This window comes from Dreissena polymorpha, chromosome 3 (genome assembly GCF_020536995.1).
Source record: "Dreissena polymorpha isolate Duluth1 chromosome 3, UMN_Dpol_1.0, whole genome shotgun sequence".
NCBI lineage: Eukaryota > Metazoa > Mollusca > Bivalvia > Myida > Dreissenidae > Dreissena > Dreissena polymorpha.
In genome coordinates this window covers 34,927,971-34,949,414 of record NC_068357.1, presented here as the reverse complement: position 1 = coordinate 34,949,414, position 21,444 = coordinate 34,927,971, and the positions used below count along the sequence as shown (strand labels likewise).

Here is a 21,444-nt window from a genome sequence, read left to right as displayed (position 1 = left end):
ATATCAAGCAGTATAGACATTATAATAATTATTTGGGGTATACCTTTTCTTGTATAAGTGAGATTTTCTAATAGGATGATAAAGGATGCAATTAATAAATTCGATTTCTGCTATGTTCTATGTATGTATGTTATTTATTTTAGTTCAATATCATAGTTTTGTTATTTCAAAACGATGCCTGTACGTCATATCTCTGTCCATTTCAAACACGACAAACACTTAAGCATATAATTTGTCTTAAATGCGAACTTATGCAGGTCTATTCAATTCCTTTTGCCCCATAAAAACAACCCTGTATGGAGCATCAGTCTACAAAACAAATGTGCAACAAGCCATGTGTACAAAGGACAGGAATGCCCAAAACAAGAGTGCCAGATCATCTAGGGCGCTCACCTGCTACCCTAAGGAAGTAAACTGGTATGGAAAGGAAGTGTTTAAAAGGTTTCCTGAGACGTTTCCTGGAAACTGACCCAATACCTGACAGCCATATTTTTTAACAAACAAAAATCCTTTTCGAACTCTGCGCAAATATCATAGCAATATTTCCTATATTATTTTGACAGCCCAGATATTCATTTTAACGTTATTTTAACAGCCCGGAGTTAACTTCCTACATTAATTGACACCCCGGACATTGGTCCCTACATAATTGCTTTCCTGTCATCACTCTCTTGGCAATTTTTATTGTATCATTATTTAAAAATTGTGCTTTTTGTCCTATTTATATAATATGTTTTGTACAGTTGAAGACTTTTTTCCTGATCATGAGTACGAGAACGTTAACAGTTATTCGACTATATCGACTTACACAAGAGATCTGTAATTAGTGAAACCTTGAAGAACGTGGGGGTGAATTCGACTGCAAGTGCCACCGTATTGTAGACTTTGTTCGTTTCTTGGCGTACGAGTAACCCTCGAAACATAGAACATGCTGATCGCGTTTGTAAGTTAGAAATTCTATGTTGGAAGTGAATTTAAAGAAGCGACCCATTACTACATATACATGTACAGATTATTTTTACTGTTTCGGTTTTGCCAAGAATTGTAGAAACCAATATCCGGTCTGTCAATAATATAGGCACGATTATCCAGGTTGTCAAAATAACGTAGGGATGAATGTCCGGGTAGTCAAAACAACGTAGGAACGATTTTTTGCCATGTCAAAATTGGCGAAGGAACGATTGTCCGTGGGAACGAATGTACGGATACCATATATATAGCGTTCAGATCTTTGTGGTTTCCTGAAATGGTTGGCTTTCTTGTTTTGTTTTCTGGGCTTTATAATTATCAGTATTGAAAGTGCTCAATCATATTGAGATATGTCGGTTTGATAAGTCTTTGCATTAACCAATTTATGCATAGCGTCTAGAAAAAAGGCCTTAGCAAACAACGGAGACAAAGATGGGTCTGCGCTGTTTGCTTAAAGGAATTTTTTCCTAATTTTGGCAATACACTGATCCAATTTAGATGGATGGGAGGGTCCACTAGGCACATATGAGTTAAGTTTCTCACATCAATGCGATCATCGTTTATGCAGTGTTATTAGCGACACAATTTAATCATTTAGCGATATAGAGGATATTTGTTGGATTCGGTGGATTATCGATTTTAATTCATGAGTGATCATAGAAAATATATTTTTTCTATGATCACGAGTGAATTAAAATCGATATTCCACCAAATCCAACAATTTTTCTTTTTATTTTATGCCTTTTTTTAACAGTTTATATACATTGTTAAAGAGTTTAACTAAAGAATTTCGCTGGGAAAATGACGTCATTTCGTTAAAAATGACTTCATTTCACAGTAAACAGTGAAAATTAGCGATAATTTTCACTGATAATTTTCACTGTTTGAAACAGTGAAATTATCAGTTTTAATTCACTGATATTTCTCTATAAACCACCGGAAAGCATAAAATAAATGATTGCATTTGATATTTTCATAGCGTCACAATGAGGCATATTGGTCGTATTCGATCTTAAAAGAAAATTATTGTCTTTTGCTTATTCACAATTTCTTAATTAGATGAAAGAATATGTAAAAGAAAGTATTCGTTTAATTATATAAATGTCTTAAAATATCACGAGAAATCAAATTAATAATTTTATGTATTATTTATCGTTTACGGTTTAAGATTGGTTGTGATGTTTATAAATGTAATGTTTTCCAGTAAAACCGTTCCTCGGAAACGTAACTTGTACCACTGGTTTTTGAAATATTGGGCGACATTTTGTATTGTCCAGAAAATTGCAATATATAACAATTAAATTTAAATAGACACATATAAGTCGAATTTCTATAATAGGTATTTATCGGCTGGTAAATTAAAGGGGCCTTTTCACAGATTTTGGCATTTTTTAACTTATTCATTAAATGCTTTATATCGATAAATGTAAAAATTGGATCGTAAAAGCTCCAGTAAAAATCAAGAATAAAATTAAAAAAAGGAAAAGAACATTGCCCGGACCAGGTTTCGAACCAGTGACCCCTGGAGTCCTGCCAGAGTCCTGAAGTAAACACGCTTTAGCCTACTGAGCTATTCCGCCGAGTACACATTCGTGAAGTATTTTATACCTTATATAAGCAATCTTCGTAGTTTCACAAAATTTTACGACAAAAACAGAACTCTCCAAATTATTCAATCGTTTCGCGTTGCAACGCTTTATAATTTTTAGGTTTTAAAATCGTCAAAAGATGCATATAATGGCTATATTAGACCATGGTAAATGTTCAGTATTACTGTTTCCTCACAAATATCATAACTAAAACGAAAATTTGCGAATCTGAAACAACTTTTTTCAATTTTGTCAATTTACCAAAGCGTGAAAAGATCCCTTTAAAGATTGTTCATTTAGAAATACGGATAGATATAGCTTTATAGCTTTTATTGTTTGTTTTTAATAATTTTCTCACAAATTTCAAACATTTGCATTATTTGCAAACGAAACATTCGTCTACTTTTCCAAAACCAAACTTGTAAAGAAATATACGGTGTAACTACTGTCACATTTCAGAATATGGACATGTAAATATTCATGCCAATGGTATTTATAATATTTCGTTCACGCACATGTTAATCCTTGTAAATCATTTGCATTTTTTAATATATATTATGAGTCGTTTACTGAGAAAACTGGGCATAATGCATGTGTGTAAAGTGTCGTTCCAGATTAGCCTGTGCAGTCCGCAAAGGCTTATCAGGGACAACACTTTCCGCCTAAATTGGATTTTTGCTAAAAAGAGACTTCATTTAAACGAAAAAAATCATAAAAGCGGAAAGTGTCGTCCCTGATTAGCCTGTGCGGACTGCACAGGCTAATCTGAGACGACACTTTACGCACATGCATTTAGCCCAGTTTTCTCAGAACAAGCCTCATATTATTATTCCAGCATACGACCGAGACATGTTGCAGTTATACATTTACACTCAACCTAAACATCACGTGCGTCAATCCCAAGGTTGGATATTTAGTATCGCGCAATAAAAGTTAAAAAATATGTGTCGTGTTTTGAGAAAACTGGGCATAATGCATGTACGTAAAGTGTCGTCCCAGATTAGCCTGTGCAGTCCGCACAGCTAATCAGGGACGACACTTTTCGCTTTTATTGTATTATTCGTTTAAAGGAAGTCCCTTCTTACCGAAAATCTTGTAAAGACGGAAAGTGTCGTCCCTGATTAGCCTGTGCTGACTGCACAGGCTAATCTTGGACGACACTTTGCGCACAAGCATTAGGCCCAGTTTTCTCAGAACGCGACTCATGTATATATTGCAGGCATAGATAATGCCAAGATGCTGTGTGTGACCACATCAGTTTATATTTTATTTTTCGAGTTTCTGTTTCAGTGTGATTTCACGATTTGTGACACTTAAATGATTCGTCTGATTTCATAAAATATATTTAAACGAGTTCGTACGGAATTATACTATGTATAATTTACCACTGTATACATACATGGTATGTTCTACAAGTTCAAAACGTGTATTTGAGATTTGTTTCAACGAAGGAGATTCTTGGGTATAATGCCAGGAAATGACTAAGTCGTTTAAAGCCGGTTTTTTAAAAAAGAAGTTTTTATTTCAGTATTTTATTTTGTCAAAATAATGTTGTCGACAAACACCAATAACAGAAAATACATAGCAGACAAAACTGTAAAACACGTATAATTATCGTAAATGTTCATAATATGTCAAAAACACAACTTGGTTTGTTTTCCGTGTGCACGTGACCTTTGACGTGGGTTGTCGCCCGCTGCCCAGGACTTTGACTTAACCCGGAAGTGACGTAGATTCTCAGAATGGTCCTTCTGTAACATGGGTGTGTAAGACTGTGGAAGGCAGTGGTTGCTCTGGGTTTCGTAGAACGCTTTGTATCCGCCTTCGAGAAGATATATTTCCGGAAAATTCAGTTTCGGATACGAGTCAATATTGAGTTCCCTTTCTGATGAAAACTCGCAGTGGAAAATAAGCACGTGGTTCTTTTCCGATGATGTCGCAGAATTATGTATAAATTCATCGATCGCTTGCTTTGTGTAGAGGTTAACAGCTCCCTTGATATGTCCTCCTTCAAACTCATAAGGGTATCTGCAGTCTATGACCGTCAGTTGATCAATACTGTCCCTGAACGCACCTTCTAGAACACGTGACATCGTTTCCGGCGTGATTGCGTTCAGATCCTTGTGCTTTCCTAATATGGTTGGCAACATGTTCTCACGTGACCCGTCGGAAACGAGGCGTGGTTCTGTAGACAAGCGCTCCACGGCTGCAATGATGCTTTCAATCGACCTCTCCTTTTGTTCCGGCGTTTCTGCTGCTTCAGAGAAGCCAAAGGAGCGACGCCGTTTTACTGATTTATCCAGACCATCAAAATCTAAATGGCGCTTTGCTGGAGCGCATCGCCGTCGGGAATAACGAGTAATACCTTCGCATTCAACAACGGAATATTCACTAGTATGAGGAGGCATTTTAATGATGTTTCTCTTGCAACGTTTAGTACGATGTGATGTCTTTCTTCTTTGGTGTCCGGGCTATATAGTTAGCCGTCACGTGCTTGTGTTAAAAGTGTTCAAAGCATATTGAGATCTGTCGGATTGATCACTCTTTGCATTGAGTTTCTCACATCAATGCAATCATCGGAATCTAGATTGTAATTAGTAGCATACTATAATCAATTAGCGATATGATTGTATACCTGTCAGCGGTTAATAAAGTACAAAGGTTACATTCTTTTTTATAATGTTTGTAACACTGGGTTAGTTGAGTTAATATCATCGCTAATGGGCATTTTGATTGTGTTCGAATAAGAAACACTTTAAAGTAAAATATCATCTGACGCATATTAATAATTTATAATTTAGGCGAAACGTTATATTACTTGAAGTTTTTGTTTAATGATATCAATAGATTTAAAATTATCCATATAAATCATATTAATAATGCTATGTATTACCAGCATATATTTTAGGTTTATGAGTGACTGAGCCGTTTTAATATATATTTAATGTTTTCCGCTAAAATCGTAACTCGAAAATGTTAGTGGTAAACCGGTATTTAAAATATATGGCGACGTTTATTTTGTCCATTTAAAAAAATAACATAACAATTCCTGTTAAATTAAAACATGTAAGTCATACGCCGTATATTTGGTATTTATCGGCTGGTAACAAAAGAACTACCAAATAGTGATATGGGTATGTGTAGCTATTATTGTGTTTCTTTATTTTGTCACAATCATCAAACATGTGCAAGACTTGCCCACATATGTTATTGGTCTTCTTAAAATAACATGTAAAATACGAGATCAGTGCTTCCACATTTCAGTTTCTATGAATATTTAAAAATTACTCACACCGGTAAGTATTTTTGTAATCGTCCTAATAGTCCATTGTTAAAAGTGTTCAATCCATTTTGAGATATGTCGGTTTGATCACTCTTTGCATTGAGTTTCTCACATCAATGCGATCATCGGAATCTAGATTGTAATTAGCGGCACAATATAAACAATTAGCGATATGATTGTTTTCTTTCCATAACCTAATAGAGTCGCTAACCCTTTACGGAATGACATCGGGTCTTAAACTAAACAAAAGTAAATGAACTGTGCTTCGAGTAGGTAAATTAAAACAAAGTAATGTTCAATATAAAAAAGAAATGAAATTTAATTGGACATCCGATGAAGCCACAACGTTAGGAATTACTTTCACAAATAATGAAAAGGATACAGTTCTTAAAAACATACTACCTAAATTACAGAATTTTAAAAACTGCTTAAAATCATGGCATCATCGTAAACTTACACTAATCGGAAAAAACACAGTATTGAAAACGTTTGCACTTCCTAAAATAATATATGTTTTAACAGTTCTCCCAAATCCACCAAATGATGTTATTAACGATATAAAATCAGCAATATTTAATTTCATATGGGACGGTAAGCCTGATAAAATAAACAGAACTCAGTTAATTCAATCTGTAGAAAATGGAGGTATCCAATTAAAGGGGCCTTTTCACAGATTTTGGCATTTTTTTAACTTATTCATTTAATGCTTTATATTGATAAATGTAAACATTGGATCGTTAAAGCTCCAGTAAAAAATCAAAAAAAAAAAATTAAAAAAAGGAAAAGAACATTGCCCGGGGCAGGTTTCGAACCAGTGACCCCTGGAGTCCTGCCAGAGTCCTGAAGTAAAAACGCTCTAGCCTACTGAGCTATTCCGCCGAGTACACATTCTTAACGTATTTTTTACCTTATATAAGCAATCGTCGTAGTTTCACAAAATTTAACGACAAAAACAGAACTCTCCAAATTATTCAATCGTTTCGCGTTGCAACGCTTTATAATTTTTAGGTTTTAAAATCGTCAAAAGATGCATATAATGGCTATATTAGAGCATGGTTAATGTTCAGTATTACTGTTTCCTCACAAATATCATAACTAAAACGAAAAATTACGAATCTGAAACAACTTTTTTCAATTTTGTCAATTTACCAAAGCGTGAAAAGATCCCTCGAACATTGACTCATTCTTGAATGCAATCAAATGCAGCTGGGTTAAAAGATACCTAGATAATACCAATACGAGTAAATGGAAATTATTCTACCAGAAAATCCTAAAAAAATATGGTGACTCCTTAATCTTTGAATGTAACATCAGCAATACTATCTTACATGAAATTGCAAACTAAAACATATTTCTGTCTGATGTTCTATCAGCGTGGAGTGATGTCACTCATAACTTAGAAACACAAACCAGCAGTAAAACAATTTTATGGAACAATAAAGACATAACTTTAAACAATAAGACGTTTTGCTATAAAGACTGGTTTGAACGAAGCATTAAATATGTCGACCAATCATATGACTACAGAATTAAGGATTTCTACTCTTTTGATAATATATGCTACATATACGGAACACCTTCAAATCATTTTCTGAAGTACTACACACTTATCAAAAGCATACCCATACATATTAAATCTGAAATCAATACAAATAATACACCATGTACTCAAACAACATTTGTAGAAAACATACTTGGAAGAAAAAACAAAACAAATAAAATATTTTACACACTACAAATTAAAAACCCTACAGAAAACTCCAAAATCCAAAATAAATGGCAAGTCCATTTTGGAGAAAATGAACTTAATTGGAAACACATATTTACCATGCCATATAAAGCAACTATTGAAAGCACACTGAGAAACTTTCAATATAAATACATCCATAGAATTATAGCTACAAATAAATATCTCTTTAAATGCAAATTATCTAACTCAAATCTGTGTGACTTCTGCAGTGAAAACATTGAAACTATAGAACATCTTTTTTGGGAGTGCGAACACATACAGCCTATTTGGAATCAATTAATATCTTTTCTTGAACAACATCAACTAAACGTTAAACTATCTTTCTTAAATGTAAGTTTCGGAATTAACTCATTGAAATCAATAGACTGTAATAATATTGTGAATTTTATGGTTATATTGATGAAATATTTTATCTTAAACATGAAGTACAAAAAACAAGTACCAAATTTTAATTGCTTTGTCGCTAGTCTTAAACTTAAAATCCAGATTGAAAAAGAAATAGCCCTCAGTAATGACACATTACAAATCTTTGAACAAAAATGGAATCGAATTAAATTCTCATAATGTTTTGTCCACTTATATACATTTCACTCTAATGTTAGTTTATCTCTCTAAAAAAGGGTTTGTTGATTTTTTTTAAATTTTATTTTTCAATCTGACAAGATCGTTGTGAATATAAAACAAAAAACACAAGTTCAGTATGCTTTCTTCCGACTTTATACAACTCATCATTTTTCATAACTATTCCTCCGTTATGCTTTTCTTTTCTCTCATTTTTTTTTATATATTAGCAGATCTTGTAAAACATGTCTGAACTTTATTGCTTTGTAAATCACTATGTTGTATGATAATATACATGTTTACATTATATGTATGATATTGAATAAAAAAAAATGATTGTTTACCTGTCAGCGGTTAATAAAGTACAAAGGTTACAGTAGTATTGTTAAAGTTTGTAACGCTGGGTTATTTGAGATATTGTGCATGTTGAAATTTCATCGAATTTTGTTTCAAAATTTCATTTAATATACTTGAATATATACATTGTAATACATTACATGTATTTCTTTACCTCCTTTAGTATACCGACACGTGACATTACTTTATGTATATGTATTAAAGACGATGTACCTATATTATAATGTATTGAAGTTTATCATTAAATACTTTATATTGATAAATGTAAACACTGGATATAAAAAGCTCCGCGCTCATGCAATGAGTGATGTATTTTATACTTTATATAATCAATCCTCGTAGTATCCCAAAAAATTAGAACAGAACTCTCCAAATTATTCAATCGTTTCGCGTTGCAACGCTATATAATTTTCAGGTTTCACATCGTCAAAACATGCACATAGTGGATATTTTAGAGCATGGTGAATTTTCAGTATTGCTGTTTCCTCACAAATATGATAACTACAACGAAAATTTGCGAATCGGAAACATTTTTTATAATTGTGTCAATTTACCGAAACGTGAGAAGGACCCTGTTAGTCTTCATAAACTTCTGTTCCGTTCATTTTGAACGTATTCGAATAAGAAACACTGTTAAGAAAATAATTGTCATACACATATTAATACTTTCTTAATAAGGCAAAACGTTATATTACAAAAAGTATTCGTTTAATGATATCAATGTCTAAAATTATCCATACAAATCAAACTAGAGCTTCGTCACAGACGTGACGAATACCCCCACATGCCTCATTGACACAATAGTTTGCATGTTGTCTTCACAAAAACAGCGGACACCATGCTCAATGTTTAAAACGCACTAAGTGAACCCGTGACCTAGTTTTTGGCCCTGCATGACCCATATTCAAACTTGGCCTAGACATCAACTAGATACAACTTCTGACCAAGTTTGGTGAAGCTGGGATGAAAACTAAAAATTGAATTAGAGAGCGGACACCATGCTCAATGTTTAAAACGCACTAAGTGATCCCGTGACCAAGTTTTTGACCCGGCATGACCCATAATTGAACTTGGCCTAGACACCATGTAGATACAACATCTGACCAAGTTTGGTGGAGATCGGATGAAAACAACTTGAATTAGATAGCGGATACTTACTACGGACCGACCGACAAGCTCACTCCTATGTACCCCCTAAACTTCGTTTGTGGGGGTATATTTAATGATTGGTATTATTAGCCTTTTTTAGGTTTATGATTGTTTTAATATATAAAATGGTTTCCGCTAAAACCAATGTTTACATTTATCAATATCACGACACTGCTCATACATCACGCGGATTTCAAACAATGAAACCTAGAGGCAAAATAAATCATTAAATCGAAGGTCTGTCGACCTCGGAGTACAATTGTGGCCGATATGCAGTTAGGTATTTCACTCGGGTTCAAAGTGAAACAAAATGTCACTGCTGTCAGTCAATCTGAGAACAGGTCCTTCTAAATGAATCACCTTCTCTCGATATATGGAGGTGCCAGAATAACTGATGGCAACAAGGTTTATTATCCACAGGTTTCTAGATTTTCATCTTGAACTTGCCGATTTAAAAAGGTATATTATCCACAAGTTTCTAGATTTTCATCTTGAACTAACCGATTTAAAAAGGTTTATTATCCACAGGTTTCTAGATTTTCATCTTGAACTATACAAGTATGTATTAGTATAAAATATTACTAATGATCTTATTTCTGTTCAAAGCATTCAGAATAATATTCAGATACAAGATGTGTTTGTGAAACACAATGTCCCCCTATATGATGTTTGACCTTGAAGGATGACCTTGACCTTGTGAAGGATGACCTTGACCTTTCACCACTCAAAATGTGCAGCTCCATGAGATACACATGCATGCCATATATCAAGTTGCTATCTTCAATATTGCAAAAGTATTCATAAAATAAGCGATTTGGGCCACATATATTTGACCTCTGACCTTGAAGGATGACCTTGACCTTTCACCACTCAAAATGTGCAGCTCCATGAGATACACATGCATGCCAAATATGGAGTTGCTATCTTCAATATAGCAAAAGTTATTGCAAAATGTTAAAGTTGGCGCAAACAGACAGACCAACGTACAGACCAACAGACAGGGCAAAAACAATATGTCCCCCACTACTATAGTGGGGGACATAAAAACTCATTCCTATTGCATAGTTAGCAATTCGCTGTATGACAGGTGAAGCGTTTTTTTTAATAAAGAGGGATCTGGGTATCCCCAATTATTAGAGACTGGTTTGACAGTAATTCCCCACTTTTTTCTACTCATTTTACTAAAATACCTACATCCCAATTTGACTTGGAAGTATCCAATAAACTTTTGAAAACTAATCCAACATCAATCAAGGACAAAACAAGTCCAATTTATTTCTGATTTCTGTCATTATTTAGTATTAATGCAAAATGTACACCGATAACATAATAAATGGAAGGAATCATAGTAACCATAATGCAGTCACCTTTAACTGGCCAACATCCACTGTCTATGGCAGCAGAGAGTTTCTCAAAGAAAGTACAACAACAAAGTCACTATCAAAACTGCACTGATTTATTGTCAGAAGTTAACAGTTTATTTCTTGTTTCTGAAATATTCGTTGAGCACATCAAGCGCCTGGGATTCCTTCCCATAATCCTGAAATAAACAACCCAAAAGTGAATAATAATAGCATTTATTTTGAGCCATACTCTGGGGAAAAATTGCTTCATGCATGTACGGAACGTATGGTCACAGATTAGCCTGTGCAGTCTGCACCAGCTTATCAGGGACAACTCTTCTTTGCTTTAATGTCTTTTTAAGTTCGAGTAGGTCTCTTCTCATCAGAAATCCAGTTTAGACGGAATGTGTTGTCCCTGATAAGCATGTACGGACTGCACAGGGTAATCTAGTACAACACTTTATGCACATGTGTGGACTGCACAGGGTAATCTAGTACAACACTTTATGCACATGTGTGGACTGCACAGGGTATTCTAGTACAACACTTTATGCACATGTGCGGACTGCACAGGGTAATCTAGAACAACACTTTATGCACATGTGCGGACTGCACAGGGTATTCTAGTACAACACTTTATGCACATGTGCGGACTGCACAGGGTAATCTAGTACAACACTTTATGCACATGTGCGGGCTGCACATGGTATTCTAGTACAACACTTTATGCACATGTGCAGACTGCACAGGGTAATCTAGTACAACACTTTATGCACATGTGCAGACTGCACAGGGTAATCTAGTACAACACTTTATGCACATGCGCGGACTGCACAGGGTAATCTAGTACAACACTTTATGCACATGTGCGGACTGCACAGGGTTATCTAGTACAACACTTTATGCACATGTGCGGACTGCACAGGGTATTCTAGTACAACACTTTATGCACATGTGCGGACTGCACAGGGTTATCTAGTACAACACTTTATGCACATGTGCGGACTGCACAGTGTAATCTAGTACAACACTTTATGCACATGTGCGGACTGCACAGGGTAATCAAGTACAACACTTTATGCACTTGTGCGGACTGCACAGGGTATTCTAGTACAACACTTTATGCACATGTGCGGACTGCACAGTGTAATCTAGTACAACACTTTATGCACATGTGCGGACTGCACAGGGTATTCTAGTACAACACTTTATGCATATGTGCGGACTGCACAGGGTATTCTAGTACAACACTTTATGCACATGTGCGGACTGCACAGTGTAATCTAGTACAACACTTTATGCACATGTGCGGACTGCACAGGGTAATCTAGTACAACACTTTATGCATATGTGCGGACTGCACAGGGTATTCTAGTACAACACTTTATGCACATGTGCGGACTGCACAGGGAAATCTAGTACAACACTTTTTGCACATGTGCGTACTGCACAGGGTAATCTAGTACAACACTTTATGCACATGTGCGGACTGCACAGGGAAATCTAGTACAACACTTTTTGCACATGTGCGGACTGCACAGGGTAATCTAGTATAACACTTTATGCACATGCATTAAACAACGTTTAATGAGTCGTTTTCTGAGAAAACTGGGCATAATGCATGTGTGTAAAGTGTCGTTCCAGATTAGCCTGTGCAGTCCGCACAGGCTTATCAGGGACAACACTTTCCGCCTAAATTGGATTTTTGCTAAAAAAGAGACTTCATTTAATCGAAAAAAATCATAACAGCGGAAAGTGTCGTCCCTGATTAGCCTGTGCGGACTGCACAGGCTAATCTGAGACGACACTTTACGCACATGCATTAAGCCCAGTTTTCTCAGAACAAGCCTCATATTATTATTCCAGCATACGACCGAGACATGTTGCAGTTATACATTTACACTCAACCTAAACATCACGTGCGTCAATCCCAAGGTTGGATATTTAGTATCGCGCAATAAAAGTTAAAAAATATGTGTCGTGTTTTGAGAAAACTGGGCATAATGCATGTACGTAAAGTGTCGTCCCAGATTAGCCTGTGCAGTCCGCACAGGCTAATCAGGGACGACACTTTTCGCTTTTATGGTATTATTCGTTTAAAGGAAGTCCCTTCTTACCGAAAATCTTGTAAAGACGGAAAGTGTCGTCCCTGATTAGCCTGTGCTGACTGCACAGGCTAATCTTGGACGACACTTTGCGCACAAGCATTATGCCCAGTTTTCTTAGAACGCGACTCGTGTATATATTGCAGGCATAGATAATGCCAAGATGCTGTGTGTGACCACACGGAACAGCGGGAAAACAAACATAAAACATCACATCAGTTTATATTTTATTTTTCGAGTTTCTGTTTCAGTGTGATTTCACGATTTGTGACACTTAAATGATTCGTCTGATTTCATAAAATATATGTAAACGAGTGCGTACGGAATTATACTATGTATAATTTACCACTGTATACATACATGGTATGTTCTACAAGTTCAAAACGTGTATTTGAGATTTGTTTCAACGAAGGAGATTCTTGGGTATAATGCCAGGAAATGACTAAGTCGTTTAAAGCCGGTTTTTAAAAAAAGAAGTTTTTATTTCAGTATTTTATTTTGTCAAAATAATGTTGTCGACAAACACCAATAACAGAAAATACATAGCAGACAAAACTGTAAAACACATATAATTATCGTAAATGTTCATAATATGTCAAAAACACAACTTGGTTTGTTTTCCGCGTGCACGTGACCTTTGACGTGGGTCGTCGCCCGCTGCCCAGGACTTTGACTTAACCCGGAAGTGACGTAGATTCTCAGAATGGTCCTTCTGTGACATGGGTGTGTAAGACTGTGGAAGGCAGTGGTTGCTCTGGGTTTCGTAGAACGCTTTATAGCCGCCTTCGAGAAGATATATTTCCGGAAAATTCAGTTTCGGATACGAGTCAATATTGAGTTTTCGATCCAGTAACCTCAGATGTCATTTTCGGACCCCTTTCTGATAAAAACTCGCGGTGGAAAGTAAGAACATGATTCTTTTCCGATGATGTTCCAGAATTATGCACAAATTCCTTGATCGATTGCGTTGTGTAGAGGTTAACAGCTCCCTTGATATGTCCTCCTTCAAACTCATAAGGGTATCTGCAGTCTATGACCGTCAGTTGATCAATACTGTCCCTGAACGCACCTTCTAGAACACGTGACATCGTTTCCGGCGTGATTGCGTTCAGATCCTTGTGCTTTCCTAATATGGTTGGCAACATGTTCTCACGTGACCCGTCGGAAACGAGGCGTGGTTCTGTAGACAAGCGCTCCACGGCTGCAATGATGCTTTCAATCGACCTCTCCTTTTGTTCCGGCGTTTCTGCTGCTTCAGAGAAGCCAAAGGAGCGACGCCGTTTTAATGATTTATCCAGACCATCAAAATCTAAATGGCGCTTTGCTGGAGCGCATCGTCGTCGGGAATAACGAGTAATACCTTCGCAATCAACAACGGGATATTCACTAGTATGAGGAGGCATTTTAATGATGTTTCTCTTGCAACGTTTAGTACGATGTGATGTTGTTCTTTTTTAGTCTACGTGCTAAATAGTTAGCCGTCACGTGCTCGTGATAAAAGTGTTGAAGGCATATCGGTTTGATCACTCTTTGCATCGAGTTTCTCACATCAATGCGATCATCGGGATCTAGATTGTAATTAGCGGCACAATAAAATCAATTAGCGATATCACTGTATACCTGTCAGCGGTTAATAAAGTCCAAAGGTTACATTAGTTTTGATAACGTTTGTCACGCTATGTTATATGAGTTGATATCATCGCCATGGTGCTGTTGATCGTATTCGAACAAGAAACACTTAAAAGTGAAATATTGTCTTACACGTATTAATAATGTCTAATTAAGGCGAAACGTTATATAACGAGAAGTATTCGTTAAATGTTATCAATGCTTAAAATTATCCATACAAGTCAAATTAATAATGCTATGAAATATTTGCATTTATGGTAGGTGTACTACTGATCGAGCTATATTAATATATTGAATGTTTTCCGCTGAAATCGTTACTCAGAAATGTAATGGGTTCAACCGGTATTTTAAATATTGGGCGACATTTGTTTTGTCAAAAGGTGCAATAACAATATATTTTAAAGAGGCCTTTTCACAGATTTTGGCATATTTTGAAGTTTGTCATTAATTGCTTTATATTTATAAATGTAAACATTGGATCTTTAAAGCTCCAGTAAAAAATAAAGAATACAATTTTAAAAAGGAAAAAAAAGTAGCCAGTACCAGGGCTTGAACCAGTGGCCCCCGGAGTCCTGGAGTCAGTCTGAAGTAAAAACGCATTAGCCCTCTCGGCTTTTCCGACGGGTATACTCAGGGTAAGTATTTTATACCTTATATAAGCAATCTTCGTAGTTTCGTAAATTTAAACGACAACAACAGAACTCTCCAAATTATTCAATCGTTTCGCGTTGCAGCGCTTTGTATAATTTTTAGGTTTTCAAATCGTCAAAAGATACATATAATGGTTATATTGGACTATGGTAAATGTTCAGTAATACTGTTTCCTCACAAATATCATAACTAAAACGAAAATTTGCGAATCTGAAACAACTTTTTTTCAATTTTGTCAATTTACCAAACTGTGAAAAGATCCTTTTAAATAAGCACATGCAAGTCGTTTATCGTATATTTGGTATTTATCGTCTGGTAAAATTAAAGAACTGTCAAATAGTTATATGGGTATGTGTAGCTTTTATTGATTGTTTCTTTATTTGAGACGCGTTCTGAGACTACGGGACTTAATGCATGTGCGTAAAGTGTCATCCCAGATTAGTCTGTGTAGTCCGCACAGGCTAATCAGAAACGACACTTTCCGCTTTTATGGTATTTTTCTTTTAAAGGAAGTCTCTTTTACACGAAAATCCAGTTAAGGCGGAAAGTGTCGTCCCTGATTAGCCTGTGCGGACTCCACAGGCTAATCTGCAATGATACTTTACGCACATGGATTAAGTTCCGTTTTCACAGAACGCGTCTCATTTTGTCACAATCATCAAACATGTGCAATACTTGCAAATATGTATTATTAGTCTTCTTTTGAAACATGTAAAGAAATATACGGTATTATTGCTTCCACATTTCAGTTTATATGAAAATGTAAATACTATTCCTATTTTTTTCTCTCATATATTACGCTAAAGAGCATGTATATCCATGCCAATCGTCCTTATTGTCAATTGCATATTGTTATGCATGGACATGATGCAGTTATATAACTCCTCGCAAGCTTAACATGACGCATTTCAGGAATGGATATTTAGTATCCCGCAATCAAATTTTCATAAAAAATGGCATTGTTATTGCCAAGATGCCGTGTGTGACTACAAAGAATAGGTTAAACATAAACAAATCTCACCATAAAATTATTGTTCTTAATTTGCGAGTTTCTGTTTCAGTATAATCGTGTTTACATGATTCTTAAGGCTTTCTTTTCCTGTCTGATTTCATGAAATATCTGTAATTAAATGAGTTCTAAAGTATACTTTGTATATACTATTTTATAAACATATATGGCATGTTTTACAAAATCTCAAAAGGGACGAAGTAATTCTGACGGAGAATAGCAGTAAATTAATTCGTCGTTCAAAGCCGTACATAAAAATTCTGAAGTTCTCAGTTAAATATTTATTTTGTCGAAAATAATGTCAACGAAAAAAACACCAAATAACAATTTAAAACATAACAAAAAGATATATGAAATACATATGCTTTACGTAAATGTTCATTATTTCTCAAAAACACAATTTGGTTTGTTTTCCGTGTGCACGTGACCTTTGACGTGGGTTGTCGCCTGCTGCCCAGGACTTTGACTTAACCCGGAAGTGACGTAGATTCTCAGAATGGTCCTTCTGTAACATGGGTGTGTAAGACTTTGGAAGGCAGTGGTTGCTCTGGGTTTCGTAGAACGCTTTATAGCCGCCTTCGAGAAGATATATTTCCGGAAAATTCAGTTTCGGATACGAGTCAATATTGAGTTCTCGATCCAGTGACCTCAGATGTCGGTACATTTTCGGACCCCTTTCTGATGAAAACTCGCAGTGGAAAATAAGCACGTGATTCTTTTCCGATGATGTCGCAGAATTATGTAAAAAATCATTGATCGCTTGCTTTGTGTAGAGGTTAACAGCTCCCTTGATATGTCCTCCTTCAAACTCATAAGGGTATCTGCAGTCTATGACCGTCAGTTGATCAATACTGTCCCTGAACGCACCTTCTAGAACACGTGACATCGTTTCCGGCGTGATTGCGTTCAGATCCTTGTGCTTTCCTAATATGGTTGGCAACATGTTCTCACGTGACCCGTCGGAAACGAGGCGTGGTTCTGTAGACAAGCGCTCCACGGCTGCAATGATGCTTGCAATCGACTTCTCCTTCCCTTCTGGCGTTTCTGCTGCTTCTGAGAAGCCAAAGGAGCGACGCCGTTTTACTGATTTATCCAGACCATCAAAATCTAAATGGCGCTTTGCTGGAGCGCATCGTCGTCGGGAATAACGAGTTATAACTTCGCAATCAACAACGGGATATTCACTAGTATGAGGAGGCATTTTAATGATGTTCTCCTTCAACGTTTAGTACGATGTGATGTTGTTCTTTTTTGGTCTACGGGCTAAATAGTTAGCCGTCACGTGCTCGTGATAAAAGTGTTGAAGGCATATCGGTTTGATCACTCTTTGCATCGAGTTTCTCACATCAATGCGATCATCGGGATCTAGATTGTAATTAGCGGCACAATAAAATCAATTAGCGATATCACTGTATACCTGTCAGCGGTTAATAAAGTCCAAAGGTTACATTAGTTTTGATAACGTTTGTCACGCTATGTTATTTGAGTTGATATCATCGCCATGGTGCTGTTGATCGTATTCGAACAAGAAACACTTTAAAGTGAAATATTGTCTTACACGTATTAATAATGTCTAATTAAGGCGAAACGTTATATAACGAGAAGTATTCGTTAAATGTTATCAATGCTTAAAATTATCCATACAAGTCAAATTAATAATGCTATGAAATATTTGCATTTATGGTAGGTGTACTACTGATCGAGCTATATTAATATATTGAATGTTTTCCGCTGAAATCGTTACTCAGAAATGTAATGGGTTCAACCGGTATTTTAAATATTGGGCGACATTTGTTTTGTCAAAAGGTGCAATAACAATATATTTTAAAGAGGCCTTTTCACAGATTTTGGCATATTTTTAAGTTTGGCATTAATTGCTTTATATTTATAAATGTAAACATTGGATCTTTAAAGCTCCAGTAAAAAAATCAAGAATAAAATTTTAAAAAGGAAAAAAAGTAGCCAGTACCAGGGCTCGAACCAGTGACCCCCGGAGTCCTGGAGTTAGTCTGAAGTAAAAACGCATTAGCCCTCTCGGCTTTTCCGACGGGTATACTCAGGGTATTTTATAACTTATATAAGCAATCTTCGTAGTTTCGTAAATTTAAACGACAACAACAGAACTCTCCAAATTATTCAATCGTTTCGCGTTGCAACGCTTTATATAATTTTTAGGTTTTCAAATCGTCAAAAGATACATATAATGGTTATATTGGACTATGGTAAATGTTCAGTAATACTGTTTCCTCACAAATATCATAACTAAAACGAAAATTTGCGAATCTGAAACAACTTTTTTTCAATTTTGTCAATTTACCAAACTGTGAAAAGATCCCTTTAAATAAGCACATGCAAGTCGTTTATCGTATATTTGGTATTTATCGTCTGGTAAAATTAAAGAACTGTCAAATAGTTATATGGGTATGTGTAGCTTTTATTGATTGTTTCTTTATTTGAGACGCGTTCTGAGACTACGGGACTTAATGCATGTGCGTAAAGTGTCATCCCAGATTAGTCTGTGTAGTCCGCACAGGCTAATCAGAAACGACACTTTCCGCTTTTATGGTATTTTTCTTTTAAAGGAAGTCTCTTTTACACGAAAATCCAGTTAAGGCGGAAAGTGTCGTCCCTGATTAGCCTGTGCGGACTCCACAGGCTAATCTGCAATGATACTTTACGCACATGGATTAAGTTCCGTTTTCACAGAACGCGTCTCATTTTGTCACAATCATCAAACATGTGCAATACTTGTAAATATATATTATTAGTCTTCTTAAGAAACATGTCAAGAAATATACGGTATTATTGCTTCCACATTTGAGTTATTATGAAAATGTAAATACTATTCCTATTTTTTTCTCTCATATATTACGCTAAAGAGCACGTATATCCATGCCAATCGTCCTTATTGTCAATTGCATATTGTTATGCATGGACATAATGCAGTTATAAAACTCCTCGCAATCTTAACATGACGCGTTTCAGGAATGGATATTTAGTATCCCGCAATCAAATGTTCATAAAAAATGGCATTGTTATTGCCAAGATGCCGTGTGTGTCTACAAAGAATAGGTTAAAAAGAATCTCACCATAAAATTATTGTACTTTATTTGCGAGTTTCTGTTTCTGTATTATCGTGTTTACATGATTCGTAAGGTTTTCTTTTCCTGTCTGATTTCATGAAATATCTGTAATTAAATGAGTTCTAAAGTATACTTTGTATATACTATTTTATAAACATATATGGCATGTTTTACAAAATCTTAAAAGGGACGAAGTTATTCTGACGTAGAATAGCAGTAAATTAATTCGTCGTTTAAAGCCGTACATAAAAATACTGAAGTTCTCAGTTAAATATTTATTTTGTCGAAAATAATGTCAACGAAACAAAAACCAAATAACAATTTAAAACATAACAAAAAGATATATGAAATACATATGCTTTACGTACATGTTCATCATTTCTCAAAAACACAATTTGGTTTGTTTTCCGTGTGCACGTGACCTTTGACGTGGGTTGTCGCCTGCTGCCCAGGACTTTGACTTAACCCGGAAGTGACGTAGATTCTCAGAATGGTCCTTCTGTAACATGGGTGTGTAAGACTGTGGAAGGCAGTGGTTGCTCTGGGTTTCGTAGAACGCTTTGTATCCGCCTTCGAGAAGATATATTTCCGGAAAATTCAGTTTCGGATACGAGTCAATATTGAGTTCTCGATCCAGTGACCTCAGATGTCGGTACATTTTCGGACCCCTTTCTGATGAAAACTCGCAGTGGAAAATAAGCACGTGATTCTTTTCCGATGATGTCGCAGAATTATGTATAAATTCATCGATCGCTTGCTTTGTGTAGAGGTTAACAGCTCCCTTGATATGTCCTCCTTCAAACTCATAAGGGTATCTGCAGTCTATGACCGTCAGTTGATCAATACTGTCCCTGAACGCACCTTCTAGAACACGTGACATCGTTTCCGGCGTGATTGCGTTCAGATCCTTGTGCTTTCCTAATATGGTTGGCAACATGTTCTCACGTGACCCGTCGGAAACGAGGCGTGGTTCTGTAGACAAGCGCTCCACGGCTGCAATGATGCTTTCAATCGACCTCTCCTTTTGTTCCGGCGTTTCTGCTGCTTCAGAGAAGCCAAAGGAGCGACGCCGTTTTACTGATTTATCCAGACCATCAAAATCTAAATGGCGCTTTGCTGGAACGCATCGTCGTCGGGAATAACGAGTAATACCTTCGCAATCAACAACGGAATATTCACTAGTATGAGGAGGCATTTTAATGATGTTTCTCTTGCAACGTTTAGTACGATGTGATGTCTTTCTTCTTTGGTGTCCGGGCTATATAGTTAGCCGTCACGTGCTTGTGTTAAAAGTGTTCAAAGCATATTGAGATCTGTCGGATTGATCACTCTTTGCATTGAGTTTCTCACATCAATGCAATCATCGGAATCTAGATTGTAATTAGTAGCATACTATAATCAATTAGCGATATGATTGTATACCTGTCAGCGGTTAATAAAGTACAAAGGTTACATTATTTTTGATAATGTTTGTAACACTGGGTTAGTTGAGTTAATATCATCGCTAATGGGCATTTTGATTGTGTTCGAACAAGAAACACTTTAAAGTAAAATATCATCTGACGCATATTAATAATTTATAATTTAGGCGAAACGTTATATTACTTGAAGTTTTCGTTTAATGATATCAATAGATTTAAAATTATCCATATAAATCATATTAATAATGCTATGTATTATCAGCATATATTTTAGGTTTATGAGTGACTGAGCCGTTTGAATATATATTTAATGTTTTCCGCTAAAATCGTAACTCGAAAATGTTAGTGGTAAACCGGTATTTAAAATATATGGCGACGTTTATTTTGTCCATTTAAAAAAATAATATAACAATTCCTGTTAAATTAAAACATGTAAGTCATACGCCGTATATTTGGTATTTATCGGCTGGTAACAAAAGAACTACCAAATAGTGATATGGGTATGTGTAGCTATTATTGTGTTTCTTTATTTTGTTACAATCATC

The 21,444-nt window shown here is 35.8% G+C and overlaps 2 protein-coding genes across 2 annotated transcripts in view; both read right to left on the bottom strand.

Moving 5' to 3' along the window:
• Nucleotides 1–4,192: 4,192 nt before the first annotated feature.
• LOC127872149 (M-phase inducer phosphatase-like) lies at nt 4,193–4,966 on the bottom strand. The gene has a single exon (XM_052415478.1). It carries the CDS (start codon nt 4,964–4,966, stop codon nt 4,193–4,195), a length of 774 nt encoding a protein of 257 aa, XP_052271438.1.
• Nucleotides 4,967–11,106: 6,140 nt separating this feature from the next.
• Nucleotides 11,107–21,444, bottom strand: part of LOC127873663 (40S ribosomal protein S12-like) — a 42,706-nt gene continuing 32,368 nt past the window's right edge. Inside the window, exon 6 of the mRNA XM_052417576.1 lies at nt 11,107–11,198. Coding sequence (XP_052273536.1) covers nt 11,136–11,198 — 63 coding nt within the window. The 3' untranslated portion in view covers nt 11,107–11,135. The remainder of the gene's footprint in view (nt 11,199–21,444) is intronic.